General features: G+C 37.4%; 1 protein-coding gene across 2 annotated transcripts; it reads left to right on the forward strand.

Moving 5' to 3' along the window:
• The first annotated feature begins 1,026 nt into the window (after positions 1-1,026).
• LOC128509843 (phosphoserine aminotransferase-like) lies at positions 1,027-13,128 on the forward strand. Of its 2 annotated transcripts, XM_053481700.1 has the most exons (10): positions 1,027-1,106; positions 3,526-3,586; positions 3,672-3,741; positions 7,430-7,635; positions 7,900-8,072; positions 8,187-8,356; positions 10,982-11,110; positions 11,275-11,412; positions 12,072-12,127; positions 12,876-13,005. In XM_053481700.1, exons 1-10 carry the CDS (start codon positions 1,056-1,058, stop codon positions 12,914-12,916), a joined length of 1,095 nt encoding a protein of 364 aa, XP_053337675.1. In that variant the 5' UTR covers positions 1,027-1,055; the 3' UTR covers positions 12,917-13,005. The 2 variants fall into 2 exon arrangements, with proteins under 2 accessions (XP_053337675.1, XP_053337674.1); XM_053481699.1 differs by lacking the exon at positions 12,072-12,127 and having other exon boundaries at positions 12,876-13,128.
• Positions 13,129-15,764: the final 2,636 nt, after the last annotated feature.

Raw genomic sequence — 15,764 nt, forward strand, 5'->3', positions numbered from 1 at the left:
CTAAACCTTCCTCAGTCACAGGGATGAGACCAGTAAGCATTTCACTGCATATTGTACTGTGTATGACTGTGTATGTGACAAATAAAATTTGAATTTGATTTGATGGGGCTGGTTAATTTTAGTAGGCAAAACACTCCAAAATGTTCTAAACTGGCTTGGCTTCTTCCTGAGGCTGGGAAAAGGTGGTTTATCTGGTGCCGACTGAGTTCAGTCGACTTTTAACTTCTGGATTTAAGTGAATTCTCATGCCTACAATTCCATCAGGAGTTAATTACAAATGGAGAAATTTACATTTTGTTATCGGCTTTATGTTGGACTGATCCCACAGATGACAGCTGACATGCTTGCAAGCTTTGGGTTATGCAGAATAGGAACTGAAACCTGTTGATTCAGTTGATGGGTAGAACTACATTTTCCTCCATACACCACACTGCTTTCTGTGCCTGTTGGATTAGACTTAACAGAAAGCTATCTCCAACCAGTAAACTGCTCAGTCTTTGGATAATCAACTCACTACTGATAAGAAAGCACCCTCTTTGTAATGTGAAATTTTTTATACTAGTTTTACTAGGTTGGTCTCTGGATTATGAAAATGGTGTGACTCGCCCCTCAGCCTTCCTCTCAGGTGGTAGTGTGCTCTGGGGGCACTTACAGTATTTGCATTTAGACTGGCTTTAAATCTCTCTTTATTTCGATCTGCAAATATCCCTGACTTTCATGGGTGGCAGGTTTTGCAAATGAAATGAATGAGCATATTCTTATGTGTGTCTGTTTGTGTGTGTGTATAACACTTCACCAGTGATCATGTTATAGTGGTATGAAGAGAAATTAAATTTTCCTCGTTCAACTGCCTACTCAATCAGAATCTGAGGATTAGGGTTAGCAGCCAATCATAAGGCAGATGCAAAAATGTATAACTACTCTAGCATGAAATGAGATTTTAATTATTACACAGCTGCAGAAGAACTAGGTAGATGAGACTGAGCACTGAACTTCTACTGTATCTTCTATTATTTAATACATCTGTTTAAAGCGTACACTAATATACATTGGAAATGAAGAAGGTGATTTATTTTGCTCCAGGACCAGCGAAACTTCCACAACCGGTAAGTTTCACCACCACTACGTTTATTGTAAATGTAAGGGTGCTGTTTTTCTTTAGCTGTTGTCTTCCTTTTACACTTCACATTTAAAACAAATTCGAGTTCATAACACATATAAAACTGCTGGAAATAAGATAAAAATTTACAGCTGTTACTGAAAGGCCTGTATAAGGGGTATCCTCTCTAATCTACAAAGGACCCATGTACAGTGCAGTCAGTGGTCTAACTGTTGGCGGTGGAACAATATGTTTTAATATTTTTTTTAAGATTTGATTTGATACACAAAACGGTCTTTATGACACAACATGTATTCAAACCAATACAACAAATACTTGTAAAGACAACAATGCATAACTGCAGAACACCTATGCTTCATCCCTCTTTTTCCTCTTCTCCTCTTCCACCTTTTTTGCCTTGCTTACAAAGTAAAAATGTTTAAGCAAAATTATTTTCATTTTCATTTTTAAACAACATATGTGAAAGGTTTTTTGAATAATTTTAGCCTTATCGAAAATGTGGGTTTCACCCTGGATCAAGCCGCTAGTCCACCAAAATACAAGATTAACTGATTAAACAGGTCGAATCAGATGTGGTTCCTGCTTAGTAAAGATGAAAACCTGCATAGATTTTTTGCGTAAATAAACAAGACAACACTGTACAATGAACAAAAATAATCTTACCTTAATTGGACAGCTGCAATTTAATTTTAAAAAAGCAAAGCGTCCATTTCACCATTCCAGGGTGTTATTCCACGTACAGTATGCCACATGGATTTGCCAATGATTACAATTTATTAATGATCAACATGTCTCAGTAATGTCAAGTTTACATTAAACAGAAATGTCAAAGGACAGGTTAATATCTGTTATCGCTTCAGTTATATTAGTTATAATATAAAGTTGCTTGCTTGCTGTTACTTATTTAAAAAAAATAGCTGTCACCAAGAAACCATAATGTGTAAAGTCCTCTGTCCTGAAGACTGTGATTTATTTTGAAAACTGACTGTTCTGACCTAACAGACATCTTTGGCATATCATTGATCATACACTGCCTGTTCCAAAATGAAGTGTAAACTGGATTTAAATGAGCAAATACTTACCCAACTTACAGTGACATGCAAAAGTTTAGGCACCCCTGGTCAAAATTTTTGTTATTGTGGCCAGTTAAACAAGAGGAAAACTCCAAAAAAAGACAAAGTTACAGATGACACATTCCCTTTATATTTTAAACAAAACCATTTCTTTTATTTTCATCTTTTAAATAATAAAAAAATATCAAAAAAAAAAAAATAAATAATAAAGGGCCCGCAGCAAAAGTTTGGGAAACCCTGCAAAGTTGGTACCGAATAGCACCCCCTTAGGCAAGTGTCAAAGATGGTAAATTCTTTTTGTAGCTAGCCAGGAGTCTTTAAGTTCTTGTTTGAGGGAGTTCCACCCATTCTTTCTTATAACAGTTTTACAGTTCTGTGAGATTCCTGAGTCGTCTTGCACGCACTGCTCTTTTAAGCTCTATCCACAGATTTACAATGATGTTTAGCTCAGGGGACTGTGAGGGTTACAGCAAAACCTCTTGAGGTGGTCCATAGTGGTGTGGATTCACCTGAAGAAGCCATGTTTGCTTCCAGAATTTAATTGAATCTATTCTTCTCTCTACCTGTAAAATGTTCTGCATAGCATTACAGCCCCAAAGTATGATCCACGTCCTTGCTTAACACAGTTGCACCGGGTGTTCTTTTAATGAAGTTCTGTACCCTTTGTTCTCCAAACATACCTTTGATCATTGCTGCCAAAAAGTTCCACTTTAACCTCATCTGTCCCCAGGACTTTCAACCTTGTTTAAATTTTATTTTATTTTATTTGCAAAATTCAGATGAATTTGATGGTGAGGACACAACAACAAATGTAGTCTGAATCATGAATGACCGTGATTAGAGATTTCTTAAATGCTTGGTAAATTTGCATCATGAAAATCATCAGAAGAATTTACATCCATGTTTAAAAGAAGGAGCATTTGCACGCACAAAAATTTCTTGGCCCTTCTAAAACATATTATCTGAACATAAATACACTATTTATCCTTCTCCTTATGTGAGAGATGAGCAGGTTTCCCATCTCTCACATGCACAAGCTCTATTTGCTCTCTTGTTTTAAAACCAAATTAAAAACAAATTAAGAAAGGTACACAAACCAGTACTTAACAAAAAGTACTTGCCTAAAAGTGTACCTCACTTAAAACTAGAAGTACCACCTTTTTAATTCAAGTTGAACTATTAAGTACAGCATGTTCTCAAATTTATTTATTTTTTTTTAGAAATAGACATTTATCTGACTGACTTACTGATAAACAAGTGCATGATACCATTCTGTTGAGGCTGTATTGCAGTTCAGTACTTGATATAATCAATTCTTTGACTTTCCTTCAGGTTTTGATCCAGGCCCAGAGAGAACTGCTGGATTACAATGATCTCGGGATTAGTGTTCTGGGTAAGGAGCGCAGCGTTCATATAAAATAAAGTTGCACAGCCTGTGTGTGTGATGAGTGCTAACCTTACTGATTCTTTTTACTTAGAAATGAGCCACAGGTCACCTGATTTTTACAATATAATCAACTCAGCTGAATCTCTACTTCGTGAACTTGTGTAAGTTTTTAAACCCCATAACAATGTAGATGCATGTGCATGTTCCATAAAATCGGATACTTAACATGTGACATGATATCACAAGGACTTCACTGTATATTAACATTCTAAATTGATTTTTTTGATATAGTTGTAAAGTTGATCTCATTTTGATTCATTTACATGTTTTCAAACACTTTCCGACACCAGATACAGAATGTGATTTTGTGATTATTTGTCCTCTTTATAAGGAATATTCTAGTATCTATATAGTATCTATATCTAGTACTTAATTATGTGTGCACATTAAACCCAAAACATAGTCAGTCAGCATAATTAGTTTAATTTTTATCTCGATTATGCTTTTGGCTTTCCACAGTTAAATGTACATAATTGATTGATATTGAAAATGCATGTTCCGCCAATAGACTGCAAAGCAAGCATATAATTTTTGAATACAGACAAAATGAGTGAGCTTAAATAAGAAATCCCTACAAGGATTTAAACAAGTAGCGAATGCAAATCACAAGACTGGTCTGTAAGCAAATACGAGTAAACAGTGGAGCTGCTAGGTTAGGTTAGGTTAGGTTTATGATTATTATTCAACATATTAAACATGAAAGAAAAAAAAATTGAATAATTTATTTGTTTGAATATAATGTGTTAGAATTATTTTATATATAAAGGAGTAATATCTACTCTCTTGCTTTCTTCCTCATACAGTAGATCTGATATTTACGTGTTAAAAATTTCCTGCTGCTATCTTCCTGTCTCCTTTTGCATCTGCTCTTTAAGGTGTAAACGCTCGCACGCTCACCTTCCCATTTTCTCTTTATGTCTCTCTCCCCCTCTCTTTCTCTCCCCCTCTGTCTCCTTCTCCCTCTCCCCCTAACTCGAGCCAACATCTTGTGATCTATCTCTGGACGGACACCTCTCTATCTTTTTCTCCTTTGATTCTTCAGGATCTCACCAGGACATTTCCAATGGTTCATGTTCCTTGTAGTAACATATGTCTATGGCACAGGCGTTTGGTCAAACATATATAAACCCCATCTTTTGCTGTTAATAAACAGAGACCTTTCTGTCAGACAACATCTGTGTGTGTGTTTGACTGAGTCTCTCCTGGCACCAGAGAAGCTTACCGAAGCACAGCGGACAGACCGAGCAACTCGCCTCTCCTACTACGTGTCATGACTGTGTATGGAGGAGGCGAACGCAGATGCAGGGTTATAACGAAAACAAGGTTTAATGGTTAAAGTAAAAGGTCCAATAACAAAATAAACACAAAAGGAAAAAAACAGGGCTGGGGTTACTTCACCAGACTGGGTCTGCAGGCGGCTTAATAGAGCTAGCTAGGCCACACCAAACAAACTGGTTACTCAGCCTCTGTGTCGGACCCTGCGCTGACTCGTGGTCAGCCTTGAACTTGAACTTGAGAAAAACAAAGAGCTTTCGCCTGCAGACTCCCCTCAGTCCTGGGTAGAAACATATACAAACACAAGGATGAATAAACAAGCAATACAAAGGGTGCACAACGGAGACCAGATGAAGTGCTACGGGTTTGGCTGGTATAAATAGGGACACACATAGGGTAGACACAGGTGAACGTAATCTAGTAATAAACAGGGTTAATGGGGAACACTACACACGCAGACACACTAGGGGAAGACAAAGCGACGGCTTAGTAGTCAGGTGAGCCAGATCTTACTCCCCAGGACTGAGGTGGCTCAGATGTGACACTACCTAACTTTAGAAAAACTCTACATAATGAAAGCTATTTTTTTCAGAATAAAAAGTACTATATGTTTACATTACTCAACCAATTTGAAATAATGTTTTTTTTTATTTATTCTAGCGTTTATTATCTATGAGTAGTGCAAACCAAGTTTTATGTTTAGTTATGTGGGATCTTAACAATAGGGTATCCGTTCTGTTGCAAAATGTTTTAGCTCCCATACTCCTTTTTTGTAATGGATGAATATGTTATTGTTATTAAAACAATAAGTTATAATAACAACAACAATAATAATGATAATAATAATAATAAAAAATACTATTATTATTACTATATTAATCATGTATTAATATTTTATCTATCTAACTATTATTATGTGTATTATTAAATATTATTATTATTATTGTGGGCTTATGTGATTTAAGTCACAGATTATGACATTATTCTAGTATCTGTAAGGGACCACCACCAAAGGTCACTGTTTTTTAGTTGTAGTTTTTGTTGGCTGACTCAGTTTCCCAGCTGTTTAGTCTGGGAAACTGGGTCGAGCATTATTAGTTATACTGCTGTCATTTGTGTGGGCATTCTGTGTTTAGTTCTTTTAGTTTATATTTTGATTTAAGTTCTGTTGACTTGGGCTCTCATATTGGCAATGTTTCTGTATATGTTCTGTGTGTCTGTGTTTGTGGAGCTGATGCAGTCATGTCTTGTGTGGTGTGAGTATTATGGTTTTGTCCCCCTGTTTCTTGTGTGTTTAGCTAGAGCCAGGTAAGTAGCTAGGTGTGTGTTTGGCTAGGAGTGTGTTTAGCTAAAATATATGTTGAGCTAACTAGCATGCTTCTAGCCATAGCCCCTTTGTGTCTCTAGCTGTGCTGTGTTTCCTGTCTCCCTAGTGTCCCAGTGAGCCTAGCCTTTGAGTGTCCCCTAGCCTAGCATTTGAGTGTCCCCTAGCCTAGCCACTGGGTATCCTCCGTCTGTGTTTCTGTGTCCCAATCTCTTAGTGTGTGTTAAAATATTAGGTAGGTGTAGCTTAGTGCATGTTGGGGCTAAAGACGTGCTTAGCTAGGTGAATGTGTAGCTGACTGTCATGGTTAAGTACCACTTAACCATGTTTAGCTAGCTGATTGCCATGTCTTTAGCCCTAGTCCCGTCTCTCTCTTTGTCCCTAGTCTCTACGTGTTGTTCCTAGTCTCCCATCTCTCCCGTCTCGTCGGGCGTCTTGTCTTGTTGTGTCTAGTTTCAGCTCCGCGTGTGGTTTGTGTGTCCTGTTACGTGTTAGTCATCCTTCTGCCTGTGTCTCGTCACAGGGTATGTGTTAGTCATCCTTCTGCCTGTGTCTCGTCACAGGGTATGTGTTAGTCGTCCTTCTGCCTGTATCTCGCCACAGGACGTGTGTAAGGCATCCGTTTGCCTGTGTTTCGCCACAGGACGAGCGTTAGTCGTCTGTCTGCCTGTGTTTCACCACAGGACGTGTGTTAGGCACCCTTTAGCCTGTGTTTCACTACCAATCTCAAACCTGGTGTAACAGGTATTAGTGCCTGGTAATGTCCCTTTGTCTGTGTCCTGCCATAGAGTCCATGTTTAACCCCATTCTGTTAAGTATTGTTTGAGTTTGTTTGTACCTTTGTTTGTTTTATGTATTTATTATTTCTGTTACAACTGCTGGTATGCCTGTTCTCTCCGCCCACGGTGATCAACATCCGCCTATACACCCCAAACGTGACAGTATCAACATTTAATTTTGTTGCAAAGATGTAATGTTATGTATGTGACAATGCAATAAAAATATGTTTGTTACTAATTGTAATAAATACTTATGATGTCAGTATTGATAAAATTATTGTGGCCATAATCATGCAGCCCTAGTCAATAATAAAAGTTAGACAAAATATGCACACAAGCCTATTGTGTAGTAATTGTTTTAAATTAAATCAGCTTTAACATCCACATTTATTTTTCAAACTCTGTATGCAGGAATATCCCTACAAACTACAAGGTTCTGTTTCTGCAAGGTGGTGGTTCAGGCCAGTTCAGTGCTATTCCTCTGAATCTGATCGGTCTGAAGGAGGACAGGTGTGCTGATTATATTGTAACAGGAAAGTGGTCTGCAACTGCTGCCAAAGAGGCGGAGAAGTACGGCAAAGTGAACATGGTAAATCCAAAAGTGGACCGATACACTGGTGAGTTATTCAGAAACTAAAAGCTGTTGTAAGCTAAATTACATATTTACATGAAAGAAAGAAATCTATAAACATTGATGTTACTTTACAGTTAGGTTACATTTGATGAACATAAATAGAGAGAGAGTTGAAAAAGTAGAGCTCTCAGTGCTGATTAATACAGTGCTTCATGATTTTCATTTACATTTATGACAGTTGGCATATGGCCCTTATTCAGAGCGATTTAGGTTTTTCATAATCAAAGAATGTTTCGCATCACCTCAGGGATCCCAGACAGCAGCAGCTGGTCACTGAACCCTTCAGCATCCTATGTCTACTACTGCTGCAATGAAACAATCCATGGCATTGAGTTTAACTTCATTCCTCACACCAAGGATGTGATTCTTGTCAGTGATATGTCGTCAAATTTCCTATCACGGCCAGTAGATGTGTCTAAGGTGGGATATATTTTACACTGGTTAGGTTTGAAATTTGCAGTTTTTTTTTTTTTGCCAATGCCATTGTTGTCTTGTTTCAGTGGTTTAATTTGTGTTATATTTTCTTCTTTTAAGTTCGGGCTCATATTTGCAGGTACACATAAAAATTCAGGATGCGCAGGAACCACTATTGTGATCGTACGGGAAGATCTGTTAGGAAAAGCTTTGAAGGAGACACCTGCTATATTAAATTACCAAGTGCAAGCTGAACATGATTCCCTCTACAACACCCCACCTACCTTCAGGTAAAACCAGAATGCTCTTGTTTTTGTCTGGGGATAATCTTTAGGGTAACTGCTTTTATATTCAAATGATTTGTGATTTTTAAATACACTTCGCAACTTTAGCAAAAGAAATTTGTAGTGGTCTCCCTCTTACAGTGCTATGAAAAAACTTTGAAGATAATGTTGGAGTGATTGGGTATTGTAGTCCATTCCTCCAAGTGCTCCCTCCACCTGCGCACAACCGTAACAAAGCAACCTCCCAAAGTACGATACACATCCCACAGTGTTCAAACACTGCTTAAAATTAACATCTAACTGCTTGCGGTGAAGGTAGGACAAAGTAAAGAAATAATTATAGGAACATTATGTCCTCCACTGGGTGGAATTTATGAATCTGCGCAAAATCTGTGTTGCTGTAAGAGCAAATTTTGATTTCTTATTTCCAGCATTGTCGGCTATGACAAACCCAAATAATCACTGTTTAAAAGCTGCATCTTCGCCATTGCTTAAAAAACGTGAAATGTTTGTTAATGGATCAGTTGCATATTGCATGTAAAAAAGTACAACATATTCTATTTTTATCTTTTATGAGCTCCGTGTCACTCAGTGTCCAAAAAAATGGCATTTCCTCCCTCGCTTTTTCTATCCACTTTGAACACATCCAGAGCTCTCCTTAATTTTGGTAGAGATAGGAGTGATTCCCTATTTTAAGAATATTTTTAAATTACTGTTACTCCTACGAGTGGATTCCAGTTGCCAGCAATTGATACCTCTGTGAAGGAACTGATACTATACTATTCAACTATTACTTGACAAATCACAGTATTGGAGTATCTTTATTAAAAGGATCATCCAGAAACATATTTCATTAAATGTTAATATGATCTTTAGGGTCTTAATGAAAAGTTTGTAATATATTTAATAAAAAATTAACTTACACAACTTAAAGTAACTTACACAAAACTAGCTCTGTTCTCAGCAACCTATTTCAGTGCATGTTTTCTTAAATGCTTATGATTTCTGCTGTGCAGTTCTGTGGGGCGTGTCTTCACAACACACGTGGGGTATAGCCACGGGTGTGTAGTCCAGTGCGGGCAATGCTTTGGACTGCATTACCCACAAAGCATTGCCCACAACACAGTGCTTTGTGGGTAATGCAGTCCAAACTGGAAAACGCTGGAATATAGAGCCTGAGCCTGTTTTAGTTTTTGGTTGAATTTAAGTACGGAACCTACACGGAAGTTTGTAATATCGCCTGACAACACAGAAATTAAAAGTATGTACATGCATCGACTTGATTTGTCTTTCACATCACTGCATGGGCATGAATTAACGGGCTGTTACGCTGCCGCGAGCAACAACAACAAAAGCGGAAAAACTTACTGAGAGAGATACGAACGCGATGTGTTTACTGATGTGTTTACATGACTTCTTAATCTTCGACAGACATCGTTATAAACCATCTAACGTAACAAAGGTAAGCATAATATAGTTTTCCGACTACGTACACAATTTGCAACTAGACAATCACCTTAATGCATTGTTTAGAGACGGATGTACACAGAGAAAAAGCCATAACCATGTTCTATGAGAGTATAAGTTAACTTACACTCCGCATTCATCGTGATTATTAGAAAAGGCGATCTGCAAAGATTCATAGAAAAAGAAATTACTCACTGAGCCTGGTGAAGATGAAGCAGGAACATGAAGCGTTCAGATCCATTTTTTAGGAGCTGCTTCCTAGTAAAACCTGCTTTATATTGACCCGCATTTATAAAGCAGTCTGGTAAAAAATGATTATCGCAAACATGAACGCATTTAGTAAATTGGCGGGGACGTTAGCTTTAAGAACTAAATTCAGCCACTGCGTCCTCAGCGGCTCAGATGTCGGTAGTGAATGACAACTGCTGTGTTCGCTATTACACCCAACAACTGTACACAACACTCGCTTAGGCGACATTTTGCTCCAGCGGCGAAAAACAATGGCCGACTTCTTCTAACTTGGGGCGGGTCTTTGCTAAAACACCAGTGTCAATCAACTAGTGTAGGAGCGGCCTCTTGTGGTGTGGCGTCACAGTGACAGGCATTTGCGATTGGCCTGATTTCAGAAGAGGCATGTTATTGTAATAAATGAAAAGAAAACCACTGGGCGGCTCTTTATCACCGTAGAGTGGTTGTGTACGCACTCTCCTAACACACAGTTCAGTCCAAACAGCTTAAAAAAGTGCATGTAGGCCTGTATGACCCCTTTAAGATCACAGATCTACTGTGACAGATAGAACTACAGTAATTATTTATCTCTCCAACAACAATAGTTGAGGGCAGTGGTGGCTCTGAGTTACTGACCGGAAGATCGGCGGTTCAATCCCTGCGCTCTGACCCCAGTTACGCTGGGATATGCGAAGAAGGAATTTCACTGTGCTGTAATGTATATGTGACCAATAAAGGCTTAACTTAACATAACTTAACTTGAGCTGCCTGCTTTGGTAACAAGTAATATAATAAATAAAATAATAATGAAAAATAAATAATCATACAATCATTTCTTAATTAAAGGTTTGATAAAATTGTTATAGCATTTTCACAAAATAGCAATTTCAAAATAGCATTTTCTTTTATTTAGCTTTTTCCTTTTTTTTTTCCTAGCATTTACATTACAAAGCTGGTTCTGGAATGGGTAAAAAGTAATGGAGGCGTAGATGCCATGAATAAACTGAGCATGCAGAAATCTGCTTTGATTTACGACCTCATTAACAGCTCCAATGGATTTTATATGTGAGTAAAAAAACACATGCATAATGTATGCTTTACAGTTGCTTAACTAACAATTCCGAATGACCATTGTCAGATTAACATTGTCTCTAAAATTGTGGAACATTTTGATATGTATTATTGAGAGTATTTGGCTGCCACATTTCTACATCTATATCTTTCTCCAGATCTTCAATAGATGTCGAGTGCCGGAGTCGCATGAACATTCCATTCCGCATTGGAAACACTGAGGGAGATGATGCCCTGGAAAAACAGTTTCTAGAAGGTGCTTCCAAGCTTGGACTCATGGCATTAGAAGGACACAGGTACCTATCGTGCACAGATGTAATATAAAATTAATTTACTTTTTACATTCAGTGTTTTTTTTTCTAGTATGTTGAGAGGACTGAAGGTCATTTACAGTATTATGGTTCTTTCAGTGTGATGAGGATATAGCATTAATCTGTGTTTTTTAAATGTTATAATGTTTTGTTTAAGCATAATATCAGCTCATGAAAGTTTTAGTAATACACTATTTTGCTTAGCTTACTTTTTAGTTTGGAATTGCTAAAAAGAATGACACAATATAGTTATGACTTTTTTTGCCAGATAATTTGTGACTTGTCATATCAAGTCAGGTATTACTGTAAGTCGCATGGGTTAGTTTTCCACTATGGCCAATAGAGTGTGGTAGGTGTGCTGTAAACGTAACAAAAATCGGTTGATAAACACCATTTATTCCAAATCCTTCCTTTTTTAAAAAAGTTTTAATAGTAATTGTGGTTACAAAGCACTTTAATGAACAGTATTCAGGCTGGTTACACCAGTTTTTTTTATTTTGTTATAAAACTATATTATTTGCAGTGTTATTTTTAGCAACTAGTAGCATTTATAGCAGGGAAATCCTATTCACTCGCCTGCCTTTTGGAAGGCTTTCCACATGGTTTAGGAGTGTCTTTATGGGAATTTTTGACCCTCCTTCCAGAAGCGCATTTGTGAGGTCAGAGGCACTGATGTTGGACGAGAATGCCTGGCTCACGGGTCAGCCAAAAGTATTTAAAGGATTTAAAGTATAAACCGTTTATATATACTTTATGACTCTTGTACCCAGTATACTAAAATATACACAAATATGACTTGAATAACAATTTACAATGGATGAAAATTAATCAATAGATCTAGATTGTTTTCTATTTTTTATATCGATCAAAAATACAGCATAGTTTGATAATATAAGTACTATAATGAATTAAAATTCATTCATATTTTATCATTCATTTATCATTTATAATTAATAAAATAAACAATGTAAATATATTGCCAAGTTCAGACCACTGCCCTACAATGCATCAGTGAATTCATAACTTACTGTAATTATGTTAGCTAACCTAATTTTAACAAGCATATTCTCTATAAATAATCTAAACTACATACTTACTTTAGATTTTCTGTTTCTTTATATATATATATAAAATCCCTGTGCTAATCTATAATATTTTATCATTGAGCTTTATCCGTAAGCTCTTTAATTAAGCCCTTTAATTAATCTTTAATCTTATACTAATGTACATAGAAACAGTATATTCTTATTATTTTACATCATTTTTAGCTCCTTAAATTATAGACAATGTATCAGTGTACAGTGTTTTTTTACTTTACCATTTTCTTATTGTGATTTTTGCTATCTATCTATCTATCTATCTATCTATCTATCTATCTATCTATCTATCTATCTATCTATCTATCTACAAATACCTGATACACCTTTAATGTTGTTATATTTTGATAGGATTCTTGGTGGATTACGAGCTTCTCTCTACAATGGAGTGAGTCTGGAAGATACTCAAGTTCTTGCTGCCTTCATGAAAGAGTTTCTAAAGAAGCATTATCCAAATAAAACACATGTCTAACCTATAAGTCATTTTAGAGAGTCTAAGACTTTAGCACTGTTGACATTAACAGTAGTATCATATAATGTCTTTTAATTATTAAAACAATTATAATTAGTAATATTGTGGTTTACCAATCTCATATTAAATTTATTCGATGTATAACAATAGAAAAATAAAGATTTAATATACAGAATTTGTATGAAAGATTAAAATATGAAAATAAAATTGATTGCGAATCTTCTCGTCATGTATGAACTATTTATTCTTTGACTTTACTGAGTCAAAAATAAAAAAAGATTATACACACTACAATTCAAAAAGTTTGGAAACACATTGTAATTTCATGGTCTTTCCTGTTTTTGATTTTTTTTTGGCTAAAGGTGTTTAAAATAGACAATACTGTCCTTTTACCAGTTGATGTTGAGATGTGTCTGTTACTTATGCTCTGTAAAACCTTCATATGGGCTCTAATCGCAACAATAGACTGTTCTCTTTGTTGATGCTTCCGCTCCCTGAAGACCAACACAGAGACACGGTGGAGAAGTTTCTTCCCATAGGCTATATGGGCTCTAAATCACAACACCATACAGGACAAAACACTCTGCTCCTAATCATACAACACATTGCACATTAAACATCAATGCAGATTTGCACATTTAACCCATTTGCACACACTTTGCACACTGTTATGCTGCTATGCTCATTTCCATTTCAATTCTATTTTTTTGTTTTATTACTTGTACATAATGTATAGTTTTTTTTTTATATATTTTCTATACTGTAATATTCTTTATTTAAAAATATTCAATTATTCTTTTAATTTTTAGGTTAAGGCGGTTGTTATAACATTTCACTGCATATCATACTGTGTATGGCTGTGTGTGTAACAAATAAAATTTGAATTTGAATTCAATCTGAGGTTTGTTAATTGGTGATTTCTGAGGCAGGTAACTTAAATTGAATTTCTCCTCTGCAGCACAGGTAAGTTTAGGTCTTGCTTTCCTGTGATGGTCTTCATGAGAGCCAGTTTCATTATGGTGCTTGTTGAGTTTTGTAAATACATAAATCATGTTTAACAAAGAAAGATATATTTATATAATCAGAGCTAATTTGTACACATATTCAGTGATGTCAGCTTTATTATACAGTAGATATACTTTATTATAGATATACAGTCAAACTTTGGATCGCGAACATGATTTGTTCCGGAAGCGTGCTTGTATATCTAAGCACTCTTATATCAAAGCAAATGTCATCATAAGAAATAATGGACATGTACATGAAACATGAAACATCTGATGCTTTGTTCCACTGCCTGAAAATATTCAAAGAAAAAATTATTACATAAAATCATTTTTTAAATGATATTTATATATATAAATACTATCGTTCAAAAGTTTTAGAAGACTTGCAAATTTCTTTTTTTTGTTTAGTCATTTATTTTTTACATTCTACAACAATACTGGGGATTTCAAAACTATAAAATAACACATATGGGATTAGGGAATTAGCTAACAACAAGAGAAACAACAGTTAGTTGTTATTTTTGTCAAGAACTAACCTGGAGTGACCAGAAGGCGTAGCTTTAGCGGTTAGCCCTTTGTTGCGTGAATGGTAAACAAAAGAACACGAGTAGGCAGGATAATCATGCTATTTAGTCTAAGGACTCTCACGAATGGGAAGTAAGGGAAAGACACAATCTAACCCGCGTCCTATAAATACACACTCGATCAGGAAATTAAACCAAGAAGGTGAGTACTCACGGTTTGTTGGAGAATTCCGATGTGGCATCGGCGACTCAATGACTGAGCGAAGTGCTATGGTTTGTTTACCTCTTTTACACTTCCTGGTTCGCGACCGCTTAACTTCTGGGTCCCAGTGCCGGTCGCGTTCTGAGTGTGCATGACAGTACCCCCCTGTCCAGGACCGGCTCCAGACGGTCCTGAGGTGGAGGATACCCTGTGACGGTAGTCCCGGATGAGCTCGGGGTCGAGGATGAACCGTGCTGGAACCCAAGATCGCTCCTCGGGGCCGTAGCCTTCCCAAACGACCAGGTACTGGGTGCCTCTGCTCTGAGGGCGCAAATCAAGGATCCGTTGCACGGTGTAGAATCCGTCAATGATTCGGGGAGAAGGAGCAGGGAGGGTGGGTGGAACCATAGGTGAAGTGGTGAAGGGTTTTAGTTGCGAAATGTGGAATACTGGATGGATCCGGAGCGCCGCAGGCAGCTGGAGCCGGTAGGTGACAGGGTTTATCTGTAGATTGATGCAGTACGGGCCGATGAATCTTGGCGAAAGTTTCCAGGATTCTGTGTGGAGATGGAGATTCTTGGTTGAGAGCCAGACCTTGTCACCTACTTTGAACAACTGTCCCGGAGGGTGTCGACGGCGGTGTTGGGTGATTTAGCTGGCGTTGGTACTTTGGATGGCATGGTTGGCTTGCTTCCATAGCCGTCAACACCTACGGACCAACTGTTGGGCTGAGGGTACGTCAACCATAACCAAACCATAGCATACCTCAAATGGGCTCAAGTTGGTAGCCGAGGAGACGTGAGGAAAGTTGTGAGACAGCTCAGCCCATGTGAGGTAGCAGCCCCAGGAGCCCTGGTGATCGGACACGAAGCATCTCAGGTAGCGCTCCAGTTGTTGGTTGGTCCGTTCCGTCTGACCATTAGTCTGGGGGTGGTATCTGGAGGACAGACTAGTGGTGGAGGTGATCAGACGGCAGAAGGCCTTCCAGAACCGGGCGGTGAACTGGGGCCCTCTGTCCGAGACGATGTCTTTGGG

The sequence above is a fragment of the Clarias gariepinus genome, chromosome 21 (assembly GCF_024256425.1).
Source record: "Clarias gariepinus isolate MV-2021 ecotype Netherlands chromosome 21, CGAR_prim_01v2, whole genome shotgun sequence".
Taxonomy (NCBI): domain Eukaryota; kingdom Metazoa; phylum Chordata; class Actinopteri; order Siluriformes; family Clariidae; genus Clarias; species Clarias gariepinus.

Excerpts from the sequence above, each read along its gene's own strand:
- LOC128509843 (XM_053481699.1), top strand. The coding sequence starts at position 1,056 with ATGAAGAAGGTGATTTATTTTGCTCCAGGACCAGCGAAACTTCCACAA. Across the intron at positions 7,636-7,899 it reads AAAAGTGGACCGATACACTG|GGATCCCAGACAGCAGCAGC; the intron begins GTGAGTTATTCA and ends GCATCACCTCAG. Across the intron at positions 8,073-8,186 it reads GGCCAGTAGATGTGTCTAAG|TTCGGGCTCATATTTGCAGG; the intron begins GTGGGATATATT and ends TCTTCTTTTAAG.